The 15629-nt window shown below is 33.8% G+C and overlaps 3 protein-coding genes across 4 annotated transcripts; 1 reads left to right on the plus strand and 2 right to left on the minus strand.

Annotated features, from left to right (window-relative positions):
* The first annotated feature begins 722 nt into the window (after positions 1 to 722).
* Positions 723 to 5555, plus strand: LOC132756482 (uncharacterized). Its single transcript, XM_060747562.1, has one exon. It carries the CDS (start codon positions 723 to 725, stop codon positions 5553 to 5555), a length of 4833 nt encoding a protein of 1610 aa, XP_060603545.1.
* A 5249-nt stretch (positions 5556 to 10804) lies between these two features.
* On the minus strand, positions 10805 to 11619 carry LOC132756485 (MKRN2 opposite strand protein-like). The gene has a single exon (XM_060747564.1). The coding sequence runs from the start codon at positions 11617 to 11619 to the stop codon at positions 10984 to 10986; it is 636 nt and encodes a 211-aa protein (XP_060603547.1). The 3' UTR covers positions 10805 to 10983.
* Positions 11620 to 11735: 116 nt separating this feature from the next.
* On the minus strand, positions 11736 to 15345 carry LOC132756486 (mediator of RNA polymerase II transcription subunit 11-like). Of its 2 annotated transcripts, XM_060747567.1 has the most exons (3): positions 15322 to 15345; positions 14048 to 14188; positions 11736 to 11939 (listed from the first exon to the last, which is right to left on the minus strand). In XM_060747567.1, the coding sequence occupies exons 1-3, from the start codon at positions 15326 to 15328 to the stop codon at positions 11740 to 11742; spliced, it is 348 nt and encodes a 115-aa protein (XP_060603550.1). In that variant the 5' UTR covers positions 15329 to 15345; the 3' UTR covers positions 11736 to 11739. The 2 variants fall into 2 exon arrangements, with proteins under 2 accessions (XP_060603550.1, XP_060603548.1); XM_060747565.1 differs by lacking the exon at positions 15322 to 15345 and having other exon boundaries at positions 14048 to 14228.
* Positions 15346 to 15629: the final 284 nt, after the last annotated feature.

The raw sequence follows: 15629 nt of genomic DNA on the forward strand, positions 1-15629 counted from the left end.
ACTGATGTACAGAATAAATCAAAACGAAAGGCAAGATTAAATCCATATACATTAGAAAAAGAAAGAGTTGCTAAGCAACAGCGGAGATTAGATGAAAGAAACAAAAGCAAAGAAAAAATACTAGATTGTAAAAGAAAATCTGAAAAACGTAAAAATCCATTATTTTCAGAAGCAGAAAAGGTAACTGCAAAACGAAAAAAAAGTGGTAATGATATAGAAGAGTGTATTGCGAAATTTCATCAAAACATACAAGAAGGTCCCATCTATGTTTGTAGTTCATGCCACCAGACATGGTTTAAGGAATCTGTATCAGAAGTCCTTACTTTTACTTGTAAAGACAAAAATAAGTACATAACTGGTCTAAAGTCAGTAGCTGAAAAAGAATGGATATGTGTTACATGTAAGCATAATATTAAAAAGGGGACATTACCTAAATTGTCAGTTTTGAATGGAATGGAATGGCCAACAAAACCAAAAGAATTGGAACTGTTTCCTCTTGAAGAACGCTTAATAGCATTACGTATTCCATTTATGCAAATTAGAGAACTTCCAAGGGGGCGTCAGTTATCTATAAAAGGGAATGTTGTGAATGTTCCAGTTGATATCCAACCAGTTGTTAACACTCTAGCTGTGAAATTAAAAAAAGAAAGATGTCTTTTCAGTCATGTGCATTTTCTGAAAATGTTTGGCCACTTCGAGTACTTATTGCTTTACATTGGTTAATGAACAAAAGCAATCTTTATAAAAATGCAAATATTGACATTGATGAACAGTGGATAAAGGATGTTAAAGAAAACAGTAATGAAGTCATAAATGAATTTTTTGAGTCAAAAGCAACATCTGAAATTGTGCCAGAGTGTGACACTGATAACAATATAGATGCATTGAATAATTCTCGTTGTTCCAGTGATAATTCCTCACATGCATTGCACAAATATTTTGAGGAAAATATTAAGCTATGTAAAGCACTGGGCACTGTTGACTTTAAAGACTGTGTTGGTGAAGTTATTGGCTGTGCAAAAGTAAAAAATGCTGAAAATAAAAGTTCTCATTCAGCGGTAGAAGATTTGTATGACTCTGATGCTGAAGAAGTTATTAATGAAAATGTTGCAAATATTGACACTCTTTTAGATGATGCAGATATTGAAAACAGACATGCTACTTTTACATTTGCACCTGGTGAGGGTCAGCGACCACTAAGTATTTTTCAAGATAAAGATTCAGAGTATCTGTGTTTCCCTAGCATATTTTGCGGTCAAAGGCGAATTGATAATGAACACAGAAAAGTACCAGTTAATTATAGTGACATTGCTAAGTGGGAACTTCGCAGTCAAGATAGACGTGCAGCAAACAGTGTGCCTAACATATTTTTTAAGTTAAAAAAAATACAGATGAAGCAATTAAATGACAAGTCAAATTTAGCTGTTAGAAGAATTCAGACTGGTACAAACAAATTAACTGCTGCCCAGGCAAGAAATGGGGAATGCATGGATACAATTGTAAAGAATGATCAAGGTTACTATTTGTTCAAACAGCTGAGAAACAGTCCAGCTTACTTAGAATCCAGAAAGAAAGATGTTTATGCAATGCTAAGACAGTTAGGTATACCAACTTGGTTTATGTCCTTGTCTTCTGCTGATACCAGATGGACAGATCTTCTTAAAATCCTTGCAAATCTAAATCAAAAAGATAAGTACAGCGATGAACAAATAGAAAACCTAACTTGGGAGCAAAAGATAAAAATGATTCAGTCAGATCCAGTTACTTGTTCAAGGTTTTTTGACCATAGAGTTCAAGAGTTTATAAATACTGTTCTTAAAAGTGATCATAATCCATTAGGTAAAGTGACAGATTATTTTTATAGAGTTGAATTCCAACAACGTGGATCTCCGCATATTCATATGATTGTGTGGGTTGAAAATGCTCCAAAATTAAATGTAGACTCAATTGAAGAGATAGCAGCATATGTGGACCAGTACTTAAAATGTTCAATTAACAATGAATTTGTTGGGGCATTGGTAGACATCCAAATCCACAAACATTCAAGAACGTGTAGAAAAAAACAAGATCGAATATGCCGATTTGGTTATCCATTACCACCTCTGCAAAAAACAATGGTGTTATTTCCTCTTGAAAATGACAAGGATAAATATCTCAAACAGTATGCAAAAATCCAGAAAAAAATGAATGATCAGAAACATGGATACAATATGTCTTTTGAGAAATTTTTGTCAGATATTGCACAGATGAATGAGGATGATTATATCAAATGCATTAGAAGTTCATTAAACTCTCCCAAGGTGTTTTTGAAAAGAAATCCAAATGAGATACGTGTAAATTTATACAATGATGTAGTATTGAAAGCATGGAAAGCAAATACTGACATACAATTTGTCTTGGATCCATATGCTTGTGCCATGTATATTGTTTCATATATAAGTAAATCCCAACGTGGTATGAGTAATCTTATGTATGCTGCTGCAAAGGAAGCAAGAAATGGCAACCTAGATATAAAAAGGCAAGTAAGACACATTGGAAATGTGTTTTCAAACAGTGTTGAAGTGAGTGCACAGGAAGCAGTCTATCTAGTTTTGCAAATGCCCTTGACCAGAAGTACAAGAGACGTTGTATTTATAAATACTTCTGTACCAAACCAAAGAGTACAATTGTTAAAGTCAAAGTCTGCTCTTGATGAGTTGCCTGCAGACTCAACTGATATCATGTCAGATAACATCATAAAAAGATATTCAAAACGTCCAAAGGCTTTAGATAACTATTGCTTAGCTGATTATGTGTCACAGTTAGAAGTGATTTACCCAGATGATAAGGAAGATATAAGTAATTCAGAACAAAATGATGATGAAAAACATGATGAAATGTCAGGAGATGAATATTTTGATGATTGCCAAAACATTTGCGTACTGAAAAGTGGTATAAAAATCAGAAGACGCCGTAATTCAAAAATCATAAGGTATGTAAGATTTAATCGTAAAACAGATGAAGAAAACTATTATAGAGAAAAACTACTTCTCTTTTATCCCTGGAGAAATGAAGAGAGAGATTTACTTGGACACTTTGCAACACACAAAGAAAAGTATGAATCAGTCCAAAATGCTGTAAATGAAAAATGTGCATGTTATGAACATCATGTTGATGAGTTAGAATTAGCAAGAAATATGGCTGAAGAAGAATACAATGCATATGATGAAATTGCTCCTGGAACTCAGCAAGAAGAAGCAGAAACTGCTGAAGAAGAACCAGTAGAGTCAGAAACATTTATCTATTTCAATCCAGATAGAGTAAGTGAACAAAGAGAATATGACATTGGCATAGAAATTGGTTGTTCCATTTCATCTGCACAAATAAGTTCTAATGAAAATATTTTATCAGATGAAGAATACAGAGCTCTTCTGCGTTCGTTAAACTCAAAACAGAAAGAGTTTTACAATCATGTTGTTCACTGGATAAAAACAAAAGATGCACCTTTATATACATTTCTTTCTGGTGGTGCTGGTGTTGGTAAAAGTGTTGTTATAAGAGCATTGTATCAAACACTATATAGAATGCTTAATTTGAAAGAAGGAGAAAACTCTGATGATGTAAGGGTGCTCTTGTGTGCATATACTGGAAAAGCGGCTTTCAATATAAATGGCTCTACTATTTCGTCCGCATTTAAGCAGAAGTACAAACAGTCTGATCAAACATTAACATGTGACAGCTTGAACACATTCAGATCCAAATATCGAGATTTATCTGTTGTCATAATTGATGAAATTTCAATGGTTAGTAATACTATGATGAGCTTCATAAATCAGAGACTGCAAGAATTAAAAGGCACTCGCAAACCATTTGGAGGTGTAAGCATTATCGCAGTGGGAGATTTATTCCAGTTAAAACCTGTAAATGGTGATTGGATATTTAATGATTTAAGTCGTGATGCTGCATCTTTGTCCATGAACTTATGGAAAGAACTGTTTCTTATATACGAGTTATCAGAAGTAATGAGACAAAAGGATGATTTACCATTTGCAGACTTATTAAACAGGCTGAGAATTAACTCACTGACAACAGAAGATAAAATGGTTCTTAAAGGTTGTGAAGTTGAATCCAGTGCTAAGAATTATCAAGTAAACTCCCCACATCTATTTGCTGAAAACTATTACATGCATATTTTCAATGATACACTGCTAAACAGTTCAAACAATCAAAAAGTGTCCATTCTTTGTCATGATTCTGTTGTTTCACCAAAATTATCAAAGGATAAACAAGAAGAGGCTATCAAAAGATTGCCCACTGATCCAAACAGAACTGCTAATCTTCATTGTTCATTGGATATTGTTATAGGGATGTTGTATGATTTAACTGTCAATACAAATACTGAAGATGGCCTTGCAAATGGTGCGTCATGTGTTGTAAAGTTCATAGAGTATAAACTGAAGGAAACACAACGTCCTAGTATCATATGGGTTCAATTTGTGGATTTGAAAGCTGGTTGTGGAACTAGATTAAAATGTCGAGGCTTTTATCATGAACAAATAAATGAAAATTGGACACCAACATTTGATATCACAAGGACCTTTACATATAACAAAAAAACTTTTGAAAGGATCCAGTTTCCATTACAACCTTCTGCTGGGAGATCAGTTCATAGAGCACAAGGAACAACACTTGATAGTTTCGTGATTGACTTATCCCAAAGAAAAACACGAAAAGTTCCTCACTTTCATTACGTTGCATTAAGTAGAGTACGGTCTTTAGAAAAGCTTCAAATTCTCAATTTTAATGAGCAGGCTTTACAAGTTGATGAAAAAGTTAAAACAGAAATGGAGAGATTGCTTAAAGATGCTTCTCTAGAATTGTGTTATGTTCCCTTGGAATCTATACATTTATTTTCAAAAATGGATTTTAAAATCGCATTCAACAATTGTAGGTCATTAAACAAGCATTTCATTGATGTGAAACATGATCAAGGATTGTTGTCTTGTGATATTATTGGATTGGCAGAAACTAGATTACATGAAAATGATAATGATACTTCTTATCAGATACAGGGATACCATTTAATACGCAATGACCAGTGTACTGCATCAACATCTGAAAGACCTCCACATGGGTTACTTATTTATGTCAAAGCTGATGTATTAATAAAATCTGCAGACCGCTTTAGCTCCCAGAATTTTGAATTTGTTCTTCTGAATGTTGCAAGAGAATTAAGTGAAATGCAAGTTGTAATATTGTATAAATCACCAAAAATGTCAGATTCTGCTTTTCGCACTATGCTGACAGAGAAACTCTTTCCACATTTGGTACCTCATAAACCTTTAGTTATTCTGGGTGATTTTAATATTGATGTTTTAAATTGTCATAGGGGTGTTTTGCAGTATTTGTATGATAAGCTTAACTGTAAATTACATCTTAATGAACCTACAACTGATAATCTATCAGCATTAGACTTGATAATAACAAATATTGATGCCACTGTGGGTACAGTAGAAACTTACTGGTCAGATCACAAAATTATCTACTGTTGTACAGAAAGAATTTCTACACAATAAAATATGGTGCTAACCAAAAAAACAGCCATTGCTTTACTTACCAGCTCTTCTTAAAAATTTCACCATTTTACAGATTTCTCTTTCAGATATCTTTGTCACTCAGACTGTATTCAACCTAACACTGTAATTTCAAGTCTTCGTATAAATAATAAAAAAAAAATGTTGATTTACTTGTAGTCTTTGTCATTGTCATACACTTGTACACAGTGACATTGGTCACAAAATATTGTGACATAGATTTTTATGATGTTATTGACGCATTTAACCATTTGTCAACATATTATGTCAACAAAAACTAGTGCAGATTTCAAACTAAGTTAAATAGGTTCAGAAACTAAGTCACCCGATCAGAGCTTTGGGAAATCTTTGTAAAACTGAGATCACCTTTTACCCAGTTTAATTGAAACTAGAATGTTTGCCTTCACAAACTCTAAATACAGGCATTCACCCATACCTCAGGTGAGCGACCCAGGGCCCAAGGGCCCTCTTGTTTATGACAGCCACACTTTATCCTTGCATATCGTGGCTACTTCCTTAAAAAAGACACTTCACAAAAAAAAGTTGCCTCGACTAGGATTTGAACATTATGCCTCTCACACCCTAAACGAGTGCGCTACCTCTGCACCACGGTGAAGTAATACATATGTAGCTTGAATAAAAACAAATAAATTGTAATTCTAATTTGAGAATTTCCATTTCGTGTTTGTAATCCTTATTAATTTCGAGGTATTTTGTTCACGATAAACCTGTTGTTTAACACTGATGAAAATAATTTAGCGAAAATCTTCTCGCCGAAACAGTCGGGCATGTATATATTCCACTACTCGACAGTCAGATTTATTTGTGTGCAACGCTCTGGAGTATTCGGTAATCAACATAGCTAAAAATAGCATTTTCATTGATTAAGCTTTACCGAAAAAGCCGAACATTTTTCATTGGGTAACAAGGGTGCCATAGTCACAAAATACGCCCGTTTACAAAAAAGCTTTAGATGGAGATGGGGGCATTATGGATAAGTGTTATCTAGCAAGCAAGTTTTTATTCTTGGCACTGTGTTGTTAAATGAACCTTAAAACAAATCAATAGGGAAGATATGCACAGAATGTGTGACCTTGACCTTGGTCACAGGGACCTGAATTTTATGCACGGCACTCAGCCTCACAATGATGAACATTTGTGCCAAATTATATTGAAATCCCTCTATGCATGTAGAAGTTTTGCTCCAGACAAGTGTTTTTCTATGAGCTCTAACTGTGACCTTCACCTTTGACCTAGAGACTTGGTTTATGTGCAGGGCACTACGTCTCATGGTGGTGAACAATTCTATAAAAGTAACATTAAAATTCCTCCATGCATGTAGAAAATATGCTCCGGACAACATCTGGATATTTAATCATCTCCAGTGACCTTGACCTTGCAAATATTAACCTAAATTAAATGTGTAACACCTGTAGTCATGATAGTTACCATTTGTGCTACAATCCATCAATAAATGATGACTAAATGGTCCCTATAACCATCTTCAAATTTTTATCTGAACTTTGACCTCTATGTGTAACCTTGACTTTGGTCGCAGGGATCTGAATTTTGCATGCGACACTCAGCCTCACAATGGTGAACATTTGTGCAAAGTTATATTGAAAACCCCCTATGAATGTAGAAGTTTTGCTCCGGACAAGCGTTTTTCAATGAGCTCTAAGTGTGACCTTGACCTTTGACCTGGAGACCTGGATCATGCATGGAGCAATACATATCATGGTGGTGAGCATTTCCATAAAGTATTATAAAAATTCTTCCATACATGTAGGAGATATGCTCCAGACAAAATCTGGATATTTCACCATCTTTAGTGACCTTGACCTTGCATATATTGACCTAAAAGTACATGTGTCACAGCCGTAGTCATTATAATGACCATTTGTGTTACAATCCCTCAATAAATGATGATTAAATCGTCCCTATACACATCTTCATATTTTTATCTTTTTTTAAACGGGCGTATAAAAAGTACATGTAATTTAATAACTAAAAAATTCTGATTTAAGATTTTATTCTAGGGAAATACATTTCATTACAATTCTTAATCTTTGAATGAGCTGAACTGATATTTACTTGAAAATTAAAATATAATTAAATTTCTATGAGAAAGTATTTACATTTGATAAGGTAATTACTGTATGATCTTTATGAACAAATACCAAGTCTACACAACACCATAGTTATCACAGTTAAGTATCTTGACCAATGAATGAAACATGTGTAAATAAATGTTACATTCTTTACAACATACTCAAGTCCAAGAAAGAGGATTATTTCATGCCCTTTGATTAAATTCTATTTTTAGAAAATAGATCAAGGGGAGTAATTGTGTAAGTCATTTATGAACAAAGTAATAACTTTGTTGTCTCCCTTTGATTAAATTCTATTTACAAAATCTGGATATTTCATCATCTTTAGTGACCTTGACCTTGTATATATTGACCTAAATTATATGTATCACAGCCATAGTCTTGATAATGACCATTTGTGTTACAATCCCTCAATAAATGATGACTAAATGGTCCATATACACATCTTCATATTTTTATCTGAACTTTGACCTCTATCTGTGACCTTGACCTTGGCCGCAAGGACCTGAATCTTGCACGCGACACTCCACCTCACAATGGTGAACATTTGTGCCAAGTAATATTGAAATCCCTCTATACATGTGGAAGTTTTGCTCCGGACAAGCATTTTTCAATGAGCTCTAAGTGTGACCTTGACCTTTGACCTAGAGACCTGGTTCATGTGCGCGACACTGCTCCTCATAGTGGTGAACATTTATATGAAGTTTCATTAAAATCCCTCCATACATGTAGGAGATATGCTCCGGACAAAATTGGACGCCGCCCGCCCGCCAGGGGCGTTCCCATAATACGTCCCGTTTTTCAAACGGGCGTATAAAAAAAGATATTCATCCGCGAAATTTGTGATTGTAACCTCATATTTCTATTGACTAATCTAAACTTTTAATGCACTGTAATTCGTTAAATGCCTACATTAAAAATTATTCTTTCTTTTAAATTGCTGGTTTTTAAGCAGTTTTGAGTGAGAACTACTTTGCGTTGTTAGGTCTGTAAGGAAATTTTGTGTTAGACCGTGGATTTACTGATCTTGCGATCAAAAAATACAAAAACGATATAACACTAGCGTAATAACAATTTAACGCGACATCATTTGCGTTATATTCAAACAGTGTTTAAGTGCTCTGTTAGCTTTACAATATAGGTGTGTCAATGAAAAATTACTAATTTGTTTAAACTGTTCTTATTACGAATATGTGATAAATAGAATATTATATTTGTGTAGATTTAATACTAAATTTATTGAACTCTTTGAATAAAACAATTAACCTACACTTATTCAATATCCTCTATATATAGTCTGGATGATGTGTATTGTCTCGTCTTGAAGATATCAAAATATTCCAATAACCTGATACATCATCAATTTATTTTGTGAAGTTTAGCTTGGCTCAGTTTTAAGGACAAATGGGAAAAGAGAAAGAATTTGGGCAACATCTATGTCACGGAGGTTCACATTGATGTGTTGGGATAAATGAGACCCACATGCCATGTAAATGTTGATCTATTGAGGGCAATGATTATCAGTAACCAAATTTATCAAGAAGTTAAAAAGGGATATGACTCGTAAAAGTTTTGCTTTAAGGATAATGACCCTGATCTTACAACTGTGCAATGTCATAATAATCAACTATTACAAGTTTCATGTTGATTTTAAAGTTTAGGAAACATTACAAATTGTAAGTTAACAAGGGACATTACTCCAAAAGTTTAGCTTTCAGAATAATGTTCCTTGTCTTACAACTGTGCCTTGTCATTATGAAGAAGTATTTCAAGTTTTATGTTAATATCTTTCATAGTACATGTATCAAAATTATTCTACTTATTAAATAGGCATTTTTTTACAAAATTCTAGATTAAGAAGGGACAAAACTCCAAAAATGTAGCTTTCAGGCTTATTGCCCTTTAGCTTACAGCTACACTTTGCCCTGATAAGGAAGTGTTCCGAGTTTGGTGCTCGTATCTTTTAAAATGTTTGAATAATGGGCTACATTAAAGTTTTTGTATGACAATGACCCTACAGCGATCATAATAACTCCATTTTTTCTTCAAAACAGACAAGCTAAAAATGAAAATGATAAATGAATGCACAGTTGAATAAATCATACATAATACCAGCTGCTTGACTATTAAGATTTTTGACAGGTTATATGTCCAATTACAAATGGTTATACAGAATACTAACAAACAACAAGATCATATTACCAGTCAAATATATCTATCATAAATTTATAATACTACTGGTTGGGGACCACCAAAACCGGACAACCACCAAACCCGGACGGCCCCGAAAATGCTTAATTTAGTATTTTCTTTGTTCGGTGGTTGTCAGTCACTTTTTTATCAACAATAAGTGCATGTTTCTTTTAAAATTAAGTAAATAAGTTTATTTCAACCTCCGTAAATGGTAATATTTTAATGTCTATTTCAAGAATGTTGACGTTGAAATTCGGGGGTCAAGAAAGCAATGCCTGACCTCATATACCAGCTATAATCATTTGCAGAGTGAATAATAGAATATCCAAAACTTCAGAATTTGTTGCTGACATATTGTATATCATGTTACAAATAAAAAATCAAAACACCCAAGCTTTTATCTGAATTAAATCACATCATGTACATATCTGTCCGGACACATGGTACTGTAGTGTAGACAATTTAGGTAATTTTGATACCCTCCTTGTCGAGCCTCAGATATAAGTGTCAATACAATCAGAAATAAACAAACTAGTTTGTTAGCTAGGAGAAGAACCTAGCTGAACTGTGTCAAATTTTGTGGTCTCTAGGTTAAAAATTATGAAATCTGTACGGAAAAATGTTCCAAAAGTGTCCGGTTGATGGTCTCAGACCAGTACACAATACCCTCATTTTATGAAAATTTTAAGGAAAAAGATCAGCCTGAGCATTGTTTACCTGGTTATTTTACACAGGTTATTTTCTTCTTTATAGAGATAAAATCCCGAGCCATATATGAATAATTAGCTGTATATGAAATATTTATAAGCATCATGATCCAAATTGAAAGAAATTTTTGTTACAAACCTACAGTAAATTGTAAACAGCAATGAAATTACATGTTAGCTGCTAGCACAATAAATATGTCGTAGAAAGATAAAAGCTAAATAAACTTTAAGCCTTTATTTGATATGATAACTGTGGCAGTATTTGCAGTAAAATTGTATCAATTTATAAACAGTACAAATAGTCATTTACACAGTGATATTTACAATTGTCTATTAAAGTTGAAAGGGGTTTCCTTTTTAGAATTCATAATTCACTTTTTGATAAGCAGTTTATTTTTTTTATCCTGGACACCCCACTTTCTGTATAACAAGACCAGATTTTTGTATTTGTCTGTATAGACTAATATATTTCCCTGCTCTATGTGTCACAGGCACTATCATCTTCTCACAAAATATTGACCTATCAACAAGACATGAAAAATGCCTGTCTAATCCTAAATGTTGTAGAAAACGTACAACAAAATCGTAACAATTATGAGAGTTCTCCTGATAGAACTCTTTCTTCCACAGTCTGTCATTAATAAACTTTACAAGATTGGTGTCCCAGTCTTCCTCAAGCTGGTTATTATCATCTAGTATTTTTACACATAAACAATGTGTCCAAGATCTGTCCCCAACTGTTATACCTCTTTCATCAAACTCATGCACCTTTCCGTCTGAATCTGTCAATCCGATATGAAGATTCGAGCTATCTGTAAAGTCTGATAGAAAGTGTCCAACAGTTGGTTTTATAACCAGACAACACGATGAATGTTCTGCCATGATAAATGGCGTCTCAATTATATACGGAGGGATCCTAAGCCTCGATTTAGTCAAATCCTTGTCACAAAGAGGGCATAGCAATGGAACATTAAAACACAGGATGTTCTTTTCACGATCACAATGCTGAAAACACCTTATATCATGAACTTCCATAATGTATATTCCCTTTTTGCCGTCAGTATTTCAATTATATCAAAGATCACTTTTGACCTTTTATTCAAAAACTGATCTCAAAAGTCTAACAGTCTGAAACATTCATATCCTATGAATATATCATTGATTTCCTGTTGAACCAGGGGCACCATGTGCCATTGGAGGTAGTGAATAACTTTTAGAAAGCTGCAGATGTTTAGGTCTTTGTTCAGAGTGAATTTTTTCTAACTCCTCGAGACGGCTTTGAACATGAGCTTTACGGTGATATGCCATCAACAAATCTTTCTGTGCAGCGTAGCAGGAACCCTCATGTGGCTGACCTATTAAACACAAATACTTATAATTGAATATTAAATAATACAAAACCCTAAATAACACATGAAAAAAAAAAAAATGATTTAACTCTAAATTGTAACAGTGGAATATAGAAACAAGAGGGCCATAATGGCCCTGAGGTCGCTCACCTGTATATAGGCCCCCGAAGCGGAGCTAGTTTAAACCCCAGGGTTTTTATTTGAACAAACTTGGAATTAAGACACCCATTAGAAGATGTTAGATGTTTCATGATGTTAAGTTTTTGCTATACACATATAAGGAAAAACAATGACCTTCTCCCCCCTCCCCCCGGCAGAGTTAATTTTAACCCAAGGGCTTTTATTTGAACAAACTTGGTAGAAACCCATAAGAAGATGTTTCATGCTAAACATCTAAGCTCTAGCTCATTGGGTTTTTTAAAAGAAGATTTTTTAAGTTTTTACTATACACATATAGTTAAAAACAATGACACCCCTGGGGTGGGGCCAGTTTTGACCCCAGGGCTTTTATTTGAACAAACTTTGTAGACACTTATTAGAAGTTGTTTCATGCTTAATATCTAAACTCTAGCTATTTGGGTTTTTTCAAAGAAGATTTTTAAAGTTTTTGCTATACACATATAAGGAAATCAATGACCCCCGGGGCGGGGCCAATTTTGACCCCAGGGCTTTAATTTGAACAAACTTTGTAGACACTCACTAGAAGATGTTTCATGCTTAATATCTAAACTCTAGCTATTTGGGATTTTTTCAAAGAAGGTTTTTTAAGTTTTTGCTATACACATATAAGGAAAATCAATGACCCCCGGGGCGGGGCCAATTTTGACCCCAGGGCTTTTATTTGAACAAACTTAGTAGACACCCATTAGAACATGTTTCATGCTAAATATCTTAGCTCTAGTTCTTTGAGTTCTTTAAAAGAAGGTTTTTTAAGTTTTTACTATATGCATATAGGGAAAATCAATGACCCCCATGGTGCGGGGCCAATTTTGACCCAAGGGCTTTTATTTGAACAAACTTGGTAGACACTCACTAGAAGATGTTTCATGCTAAATATCTTAGCTCTAGCTCTTTGGGTTCTTTAAAAGAAGATTTTATAAGTTTTAACTATATGCATATAGGGAAAATCAATGACCCCCTGGGGCGGGGCTAATTTTGACCCCAGGGCTTTTATTTGAACAAACTTGGTAGACACCCATTAGAAGATGTTTCATGCCAAATATCTAAGCTCTAGCTCTTTGGGTTCTTTAAAAGAAGATTTTTTAAGTTTTTACTATATGCATATAGGGAAAATCAATGACCCCCTGGGGCGGGGCCAATTTTGACCCAAGGGCTTTTATTTGAACAAACTTGGTAGACACTCATTAGAAGATGTTTCATGCCAAATATCTAAGCTCTAGCTCTTTGGGTTCTTTAAAAGAAGATATTTAAGTTTTTTCTTTCGGTTGCCATGGCAACCAGAGTTCTGCATGGAATTAAATTCTTTGAACAATTTTTAAAGGTGACCACCAAAGGAACATTCCTGTGAAGTTTGGATGAAATTGGCTTCGTGGTTTATGAGGAGATGTCATTTAAAGCAAAAGTTTACGGACGGACGACGGACAGACGCCGGACGAAAAGCGATCACAAAAGCTCACCCTGTCACTTTGTGACAGGTGAGCTAAAAAACAGGTCATTAAAGTCCAGTCAGAAAAGACCTTTTCATTTTAATTAATTTAAAATGTTAAATAATCCAAGAAAAGTGAAACACATGAAAAGTTCAACATGAAAGTTGAAATATTTTAGTGCATGTAATTTGACACAACAGGCAAAACATTTCTATGTTCATTTATTCAGCTGCACTTTTGCATCAGTCTAACAGGGTGAATAATTTTAGTAGTCTGATATTTTATGCCGGACACATCCAGTAAAAAAATTTTATGGTGCAACCAGACGAGTGGCAGGTGGTGTACAGGTAGCTAGCCTTAAGTAACAACATTTTTATATATAATTTTAGCAGCCTGACAGGAGTAAAAATTTCACAGTTTTAAAAATAATCATCACATGGTTTATAAAGGAGTTTATGAATTTTTCTTGTTTGTAATACTCCATGTGAAACATTTCTTGTCTTGTACCTGTAGAAACTTGAGTCAGGTACTGAATCTGTTTCATAAGACCAGCTTCAACACTTTCTAGAGTTTTTATGAAGCCTGTTGTATGTGTTTCAACAGTTTTCATTTGGGGTTTCTCCTTTGCTAATTCCTCTAATGCTTTACCTGAAAGTAGAAAATATACTAGCATAATAATGCTGTCTGTGACATCAATAGCATGCCCAAGAACATAAGGTTCTCACAAAAGTGACAGCTACCAAATACGGTGTACGGACATAATCCCCTTCGGACAAAATCCCCTTCATGTATTTTTGTATATCCGGACATAATCCCCTTCATGGGTGGACGTAATCCCCTTCATGTGTGAAATTTTGAAGTGGACAAAATCCCCTTCATAAAATTGCTACCTAGGACAAAATCCCCCTCGGAGGAATTTTCGGTTTATAAAGTGGGTATGAGAGTGACATACTGCATTATGCTGTGTAGTAAATATCTTAATGTATAAATAAGTAGAAAATATTTCAGCAGAAAAGCACATTCAATTAGCAACATTAAAATCACATTAAAATTGCTTTGTTAAAGCATTCATAACAATCAATCAAGTAGTGCAGTGATCTTGGTTTGATTAAATTATCATTCTTTCATCAATAGAAATTGTAACAATGGATAGTATATATCAATTAGAATTATCAACTTATACAATCAATGAAACAATTATTGGCTAATAAAAATGTTTTTCATACTAATCAATTTAAAACAATTAAATAAATTGCCTAATCAAATATGTGTTATGCAGTTGATAATTTACCATAATTTTAATGAAAACTTCTAAACTAAATAAAGGTTAACTATTGATGCATAATTATAAAAAAAAACAAAACAAAAGTTCATTATTCATCAATTTTTAGGGAGTATAATAATACAGTATTCATCAATTTGTATGGAGCATAATAATACATTAGAAACCTATGAAACAAGGGGATTTTGTCTGGGTAGTGAAGGGGATTTTGTCCAGCCTTGCAAAAAAATGAAGGGGATTATGTCCACCAATGAAGGGGATTTTGTCCGGGTAAGTGGAGGGGATTTTGTCCGAAGGGGATTATGTCTGACATTCACCAAATACTATTCTTTCTGTTTATGTTATACATTATGTTCAATAAACAAATAAAGTTTAAAGAAATCTCTTTATTTTTTTTCTAGAAATATGATTTTTTATGTCCGTAAGTCTGATCAGGCATTTTCACCAGCCTGATTAAGGAGATTCATACATGTAATTTAATTTTTGTTTTAAAACATACATGCCATAATGTCCCTGATGTCCGGGAGAGTCCCGGAAATAAGGTGTCTGTCCCGGAGGTATCCCCAGATAATTAATGTTCTGGTAAAAAAAAATCTAAAATTGACACCATGAACAAAAGACAGAATGTCAATAATTTTTAACAGTTTTTCTATCTTTTTTAAGTATTTAGGCGTCGTAAATTCAATCTATCACAGACTTGATTATAAGGACAATAAGCCATGTCGTTTGCCTGAAACATTCCCTAAAGAAAGAAACTTTACATTTTTATATAATTTTATTGTCAAGTTTTTATAAACTAGTCTAGAA

The sequence above is a fragment of the Ruditapes philippinarum genome, unplaced genomic scaffold (genome assembly GCF_026571515.1).
Source record: "Ruditapes philippinarum isolate M1 unplaced genomic scaffold, ASM2657151v2 ctg17770_1_1_1_1, whole genome shotgun sequence".
In the NCBI taxonomy this organism is placed as follows: domain Eukaryota; kingdom Metazoa; phylum Mollusca; class Bivalvia; order Venerida; family Veneridae; genus Ruditapes; species Ruditapes philippinarum.